At 41.1% G+C, this 7,667-nt stretch overlaps 1 protein-coding gene across 1 annotated transcript in view; it reads right to left on the reverse strand.

Annotated features, from left to right (window-relative positions):
• Window positions 1–7,667, reverse strand: part of Fbn2 (fibrillin 2) — a 240,407-nt gene that overhangs the window by 38,840 nt on the left and 193,900 nt on the right. The window contains exons 45-52 of the mRNA XM_033765507.1: window positions 7,132–7,248; window positions 5,846–5,974; window positions 5,194–5,313; window positions 3,553–3,678; window positions 2,691–2,843; window positions 1,637–1,702; window positions 1,207–1,332; window positions 527–646 (exon numbers count right to left, since the gene is read on the reverse strand). Of these exons, the coding sequence (XP_033621398.1) occupies window positions 527–646; window positions 1,207–1,332; window positions 1,637–1,702; window positions 2,691–2,843; window positions 3,553–3,678; window positions 5,194–5,313; window positions 5,846–5,974; window positions 7,132–7,248 (957 nt within the window). The remainder of the gene's footprint in view (window positions 1–526; window positions 647–1,206; window positions 1,333–1,636; window positions 1,703–2,690; window positions 2,844–3,552; window positions 3,679–5,193; window positions 5,314–5,845; window positions 5,975–7,131; window positions 7,249–7,667) is intronic.

Consider the following 7,667-nt stretch of genomic DNA (forward strand, 5'->3'; position numbering starts at 1 on the left):
AATTTCTACATTGTTTTTTTTTTTTTTTTTTCTGAAATTACCCTGAAGATAACCACTGTGATGGTGGTGTCAGAACTTGATAGTTAAATCTCCACTAAAATCTTTTTGAGTTTCTGCCCAGAAGAACCAGGAGAAGGGAACTTGGGACAACTGAGGCTGCTAAAGAGTGAGCTCAAGTTGCTGACTGTCCCATGCATTTGTGGGATGAAAGTAAGGAGGCTGGACACTGAGGCTTAAAGAACAGAACTGAAACCGGATCCATTTCCCTCCTCATATGTGGTACTCTGTCCACTCAAAGTAACTGTCTTCCTAGACAGAAGCATCAGTGTTCTTCAGTTTTTCTCCCCAAGAGGGGAGAAAAAACCCAAAACAAACAGATGCCAATCCTGAGATGACCCAGCTGCTGGAATTATCAGACATTTGTGATGAACATGATCATCAGTAACTATTGGAATGTTAAAAACAAAGACGGACAAATTTAAAAAGCCACTTTCAAGAAGTGAGGCGTCAGACAAGGCTCACTCGCCTTCACAGTTCATCATGGGCCCTGGCTCGAAGCCATCACTGCAGTTGCATTCGAAACTCCCAATCACATTGGTGCACGTGCCATTCCCACATGGGTTGCCAATCGAACACTCATCGGTATCTGAAAAGAAGAGTTAAGAAAGTGCCACACAATTTGGAGTTCTAGTTTTAAAAAAGCATACCTAGGAAGACCCAGACTAGCCTTTACCCATTTCTTGGAGCTGCGAAGGGCTCAGTGACCCTTACACCCTGTGGCTTTGGCTCGACACCTTTATGCAGCGCAGAGAACCCAAAAGGATCCGTGTGCAATGCTCTGATTCCCAGATGGCAAAGCTTTCCCTGAAGGTTACAAATCCAGAAGAGGGACACAATCCACTGCTTCAAGAGCAGATGTGGAAAGATGTAAAGGAAAGTGGATCTCCCTCCCAATTAAAAGTTTCGGCAATTCTAAGCCTCTAGAGACATCAGAGTTTGTATATTTGGCTGAAGACTTGTTGGGCAACTCTTCATGTTCCAATAAACCAGCTTAGACCGGAAGACTCAAGGTGAGTGAAAGAAGAGGCTGTTACTAGTTTCTCATCCTGGCTCTGCAAATCCTCCCATCACCCCAAGGTACCTAGAGACCTGGATATGAGAAATAAAACACTACGTTCAAACTGTAGACGGGGAGCTGACACTTACCCACACAGTGCACTCCAGTGTAATCAAGGTTGTAGCCCATTGGACATTCGCAGCGGAAAGATCCATCGGTATTGATGCATTGGCCATTGGAGCAAATGCCTGGGCTCTCGAGACACTCATTGACATCTAAAACATAAAAGGGCTCATCAGCTTCCTCATATGAAAAGGTGTGGCTGTGCCGTTCATATCTACTCAACACGGATTTAAAATTAACAATATGTGCAGATATTTATTTTTACCAGAGAAATGTGTATCGCAGACAACATGTCACAGTCTTCTTTATAATGCACGATACACAAATATTACATGGCATTAAATATGATATACTATGCATTACATACTGAAAGTAGCACGACTGATTATAAAATGAATGAAAGACGATGTGTCTGTATAAAATGTGAATGCAGAAATAAAATATAGTCAAGCTTACCTTCACGTGTGTCATGAAGACTTGGGACAGTCCCATGGCCATATGGACACAAATCCTGGAATGCAACTATAGAGAAATGGATACATTCTCCATGATTAAAAAACTTAAACTATCAGAGAACTTAAGAGCCAATTAACAATACATATGAAATTGTACTTAGGTGTACTCTACAAAGCTGCAAGACTCTCTTAACTCATTTTTATGGCTTATTTCAAAAGCAACAATGAGAAATTTCGAGATGGCCATCTAAGCTTGTCCTCGCAGGGTGCCACTGGCCTGGGGTTCCTGAGCTTTCTGTTCGCTCATTGAACACTGAACAGCCAAGAAAAGCTCCCTGCTCTTTACCTACAGAAGCCACTTTTAATCTAGAAGGCAAACCAGTTTGCCTTCATCAGGAATCATTTTACAACTAACAGGTGTTATGAGATCTGGGATGCAGCTGGTTTCTTCCTGCAAGCAGCCATTGTGTTGACTTGACCTCTCAGGATTTTATGGAATATTTTGAATTTGTGATAGTCCATCCATGTGGGGCTTGCTTTTCCTCTTCTTTTGTTGTGCTGGGCATCAAACCCAAGGCCTTGCCTTGTTTTGCATGTGCTGTGCCACTGGGCCTCACCCTAAGATTCCCCATGTGGAACTTGTACAGCAATCCGGAATGTCATTTCCATTTTCTTCTTGTATCTCCTGCCCTATACCTCTCAAACTCATTTTTGAAAACCAGTCATACTCACCTTGGGAGGAAAATGAAAGAAACAGTTAATCCTACCTATGCTTACACATGTTCTCTCTCCTTTTTTTTTTGGTACCGGGGATCAAACTTGCGTCCTTGCGCTTGTGAGGCATGCGGTGGAAACACTGAGCTAAATCCCCGGCCCCTGCTTACACATGTTGTATAAAAAGGTTGAAAGAAAACTCTGACTAGGCTGCTCACTGAACCATCAAAATTTATATGTGAGGGGATAATTTCATCCTCAAAATATTCATGAATTACATGTCAAATTGACTGGCAGGTATGCAAACACCGGTGAAAAGGTTCACACACAGTTACTTTTACCTTCGTCGTCTTTGGGGCACAGCTCACAGGGGTCCCCCCAGCCCTCTCCAGGCATCTTACTGCAGCAGCACTTTGCTTTGGTGGTGTTGAAGGCTTTGGGTACAGAACACTTTCCATTCTCAAAATTTGTGAAGCAGAAACTCTGGCGAGTATCTAAAAACAAAGCAAACACAGCAGATTTCCTGATTGGCCATTGAAACAAACAGAACAATCTGCATATAATTCCTGTAGCTCTGTTTCTCACAGATATTTCTCAGGGAAGAAATCATACAACACAGCTTAGATGAGCAGTCAAGATGCTGAAAATCCTCAGTTGTCCACGTTCGGCTGTCAGTTCAAATTAACCGATCTATAAAATTTAATGCAACGATTCAAAGCACTTAAAATATTCTTAAATGTGCTAAGAATATTTGAGAAATCATGTTCAATCAAAATGTCCCACATAGAATCTTTTTCAGTTGCATTATAGGTTAGCACACAATTCTTCTTCTTCGTCTTCTTTTTTTTTTTTTGGTACTGGGGATAGAACTCAGGTACTTGCACTTGCAAGGCAGGCACCGGAACCAATGAGCTAAATCCCCGGCCCTCAATTCTTGATAATTTTCAGTAAATAAAATCATATCAGAAGAGGTTATGCACCAATACACAAAATATTTGCCAACAATAAAATGAAAGTAATGAACCAGGATGATTCTTCTTATAATAGAAAGTCTAAAAATTATAGACAGTACAATAATTAAAAGCACTTTAAAATTGTCTGTTGCATATACTTTGGAGACCCGCATTTTAAAATTATCCGGCGGTTTATCATCTGGCTTCGAAGTTTCTCAGGGTCAATTATGCCAAAAAAGTCAAACCTTACCAAAGCACCTGCGTCCATTATCAGACAGCACGAAGCCAGGAGGACAGATGCACTGGAAGCCTCCAGGTGTGTTTGTGCAGGAACCAAAGAGACAAATGTTGGGGTCTTCGTCGCACTCATTGATATCTGCAGGGCAGGGTGAGAATCTGTTAATGTAATCAAATCAATACACTGTTTAATAATTGAAAAAATCGATTTGTCCAGACTACATTAGTCCACCAGCCAAGGGATATCTGGCAGAAAACAAGAGATTGCATTGCATATATGTTTAACTTATACTATCGCTGCTTCAAAAGTCAAGGATTATGTTCGATTTTAACCAACCTTGTGCCAGAGAGTCTGCCAGCCTCCTTGTGCCTCATCCCCAGGAGTGCATTTATCTGTCCACCTGCCCACCTAACACAACCAGCTCCCTTTCCTGACACCGTGCTGGGTCATCCAGATGGGGAACCGGAATCACCCTTTTTTCTCCCTCTGACAGTGAACCAACCCCCCATGTGCAAGCATCAGGTGGCCTCCAACTCTACTTTCTGAGTACTTTTCAGCCTATCATCACCTCCCCCCTAGGAGCTCACATTCCCTGCTGCTACAGTACGGTTCCATGAAGAGAAGGACCGCAGACACGATGAACAATCAGGGTTAAATGTGAAAAAAGAAAATAATGTAAAGAGAGGGTCTTGAACTTTTCACGAAACTTACCAAGACGATGCTGGTAGGATTATTTATTTATTTTAAGTATCAGAACACGAGGCAAAATTGTAATAATCTAGAAAGTGAGAGAAAAGCAGAAGGCCAGGAGCACCCATAATGTTTAATTACGTGGCCTGAAACATGTTGAAGTAAATGGTTTCTTACAGCCTTATAACTCTCTTGAATGTAAAGAGTTACCTATTTTTAGATGGAATCTTGCCCTTTTTAGAGGGAGTCTTTCCGAGGGTGACAGAGTTAAAAAATGAACAACTCAAAGGTAAAAAATAAACAAAAAAATCTTCAGGCGCCCATTCATATTAGAAAAACCACCCTAGGATGCTGGCGCTTCTGCATTTCAACAAGGCCATAAAAAGTAATTTGTACAAAAATGAAACAAAGTGAACTGAAAAAGGTCAGCCTTCATCACGTCCACCAGGCAATCCTGGGACCCACTTCTGATGTGGTTACAGCACTGTGTGTGCTGGAAGACTTTCAGCAGAAAAACATCTGTTATGACAAATGGATTAATATTTTCTGTTCTTACACGAGGCCTTGCCCAGGAAAAACTGTCTCAGCAGAATTGTCACGATTTTGTGCTTCACATTTCCAGGACCCTCGGCACCTTTGATAATGGTTTCAAAGTTCGGTGCCAAAGATTATAATTTTTGTAGCCCCTCTTTAAATTTAGTAGAAAGTCTCTGCTGATTTTTGGAAAAATAATTAGAGTCCGATGAAAATTCCTTGACTATCATAAGATTTCTGTTAATGAAAAAAAAAAAATCCCACATCCTTAAAGAGATCTTTATTCCTAGCAGTCCGCTATCAAATCATTTCTAGTCGTTCGGTCCCTTGGGTCAGCATACTCGCAGCGGTTGTGGCCTTCATATATTTCCACAGAGCCTGTACTAAGTCCTACTCTGCTGCACCATTCAGCATGAACGTTAGTCTTACCGATGCAGTTCTCACTCCTCACTTCATACCCGGGGGGACATATGCATCTGAAGGACCCCTCCAAATTCTGGCAGGTCCCAGGAGAACAGGAGCCAGGAAGGGCAACACATTCATTAGTATCTTTAGAGAGAAAGTAGAGGAAAACAACCATTAAAACACGAGGTGATTCTTGCGTAGATCTGTCTTCTGAATGATAGCAAAAACAATTCAGGGCTGGAGCTGGAGCTCGGAGGTGCAGTGTTGGCCTAGCATGTGCGAGTCCCTGGGTTTGACCCCTAGCACGCTCAATTTTCCCTCCGAAAAATCACAAACCCTTGGGCCCGCTATCTGTGAGGTCATCATGGACAAATACGCCCTATGATACTCTTCTGATGTTCCAGGTGGTTCTTTCTTGGCAAGTTAATTTTTTGAGGTTTCTTTTGCCTACTTTTATTGAGACACAGACAGCACCAAGTTCTGCCCCCATAAAACACTGTGTATCGACACATACTAATTGCTGGGTGATACCGTACACCAAAGTTTCCCATCTTAGGCCATCTTCTTTATGTGATCTGAAGATCACATGAAAGGTACGAGAGTTAAGTGTCTCTCACAGGAGAGTAACATTATTTCACAATAAAAACAACATGAAGACTGTTGTTTAGATTCTTACCTATACAGTTTTTCCCATCTGGAGTAAGTTCGTAACCCTCATTACATAAACACTTGAAGGAGCCAATTTCGTTAAAACATTGCCCATTTCTGCACACCTGACCAAAAAAAGAGCTGCACTCATCCGTGTCTGTAAGTGAAGAGGAATCAGCCTTTCAGAGAGAGCTTTTACAGGTGTGTCATTGCACAAACTGAAACTTAAAATATATATTTATAAAAACTCTACATTATAATTCCTCATCAGCGCAGAGCAAAATAACACATATATCAGGTTTCTGTAACTCATAAGTTCACGTAGATCTTGACTGTATTTCTGTCTCAGGGGTACATTTTGACATTAATATAACTCATGGATTTACAACCAGATGAAAGTTAAAGGCTGCTGGCATTTGATCTCTAGCACCACAAAACAAACAAACACACAAACAATCAAGAACCTAGAGTGAAAGACACTTCAGCACTGTGGACATACGCCGAATTATTTCTTTAAAAGGGACACTAAAGGTAGGTTTTTTAGTTAAGCTCTGGATTGATTATGCATGAGTAATATCCTGGGTTGTTTCAAGACTACTTTGAGTCTGAGAAATTATAGTCAGGAAGGTGGGAGCTAAAGAATGTCCACTTTGCTATCAATTTTTTTCACAACTGTAGAATTCCGAAAAAATAAAGAAAATCAACAGGCACAAATGGTGATTTAAATTGGGAGATGGAACTGAGGTGTGATAATCCCATAGTGGGAGAAAACCTTGGCCTTGCAGGGTCCTGTGCCTGCAAAGTGGGGATCAAAGAGTGCACACTTGCTATCAACTTTATTATTTCTCCTACCCTCACCAGGCACAAAGCCCATTTGGCATTAATTCCCAAGGCACATTCGTGTGTAAATCCTGTCCTACGACCAGGAGAGGTTTCTGAGATGATGAGAAGACCTGGTCACCACGCAAGGATTTTGTGGTAAAAAGCAACCAGGCTTCAAAAGTAGAGGGAAAACTAAATTTCAGGACACAGCACTTTTTTAAGTAGGAGGTTTCTGGTATGTGAATGCAAAAAAGGGCTTTACATAAAATATTGTGAGAACACGGAAACAATTAAGGTCTGCCTTTCAATTCAGCTGAGGAGTAAAAATAACCCAAACCATAAACCAGTCCCAAAATGTAATCACCTAATGGCCTTTTCCTCTGAACTGATTAGTAGAAGTCATTCTCAGTCTTGGTTTTAATTTTTTTCTTTTAAAAAACAAACTGCCTGGAAATGAAACAGAAGCAATAAAGGACCGACGGAAGGACTTACCCAGGCAATCATTGTTATGTGTGAGCTCAAAGCCGGGGTAGCACAGACAGTTGTAGGAGCCCACGGTGTTCTTGCACGTTCCGTTCCCGCATGGGTGCCGCTCACACTCATCGATATCTACAAACAAAGACTGGCTCAAAGGAACTCGACCGATAAAACTGGAAACAGAAAAGGCTGCTAAACTTTTATATTTTTGCTAGCTGCTAGCTTACTTAGATTTCTCCAGTATCACGCTGGGGACCCAGACTTATTTGAGGAATAAGTTTCACGTACAGAAAGTAAAAAATTACAAAATTATACAATAAATATAGCTCAATAACTTATAGGCACATGAAGCACACGTAACTAGCCTAAGCAAGTATCCCTTAGCAGAGACATTTTAATTAATAGTTTGCTTATTAACTATAAGCAATCATTTGAAGTATTAAAACTTTAGTTTAGTAAGAATTATAAATGCTTGGGCTGGGGATTTAGCTCAGTGGTTCTGGTACCTGCCTCACAAGCACAAGGACCTGAGTTTGATTCCTGGTACCAAA

The sequence above is a fragment of the Fukomys damarensis genome, unplaced genomic scaffold, assembly GCF_012274545.1.
Source record: "Fukomys damarensis isolate Sample0158 unplaced genomic scaffold, DMR_v1.0_HiC HiC_scaffold_3, whole genome shotgun sequence".
Taxonomy (NCBI): Eukaryota; Metazoa; Chordata; class Mammalia; order Rodentia; family Bathyergidae; genus Fukomys; species Fukomys damarensis.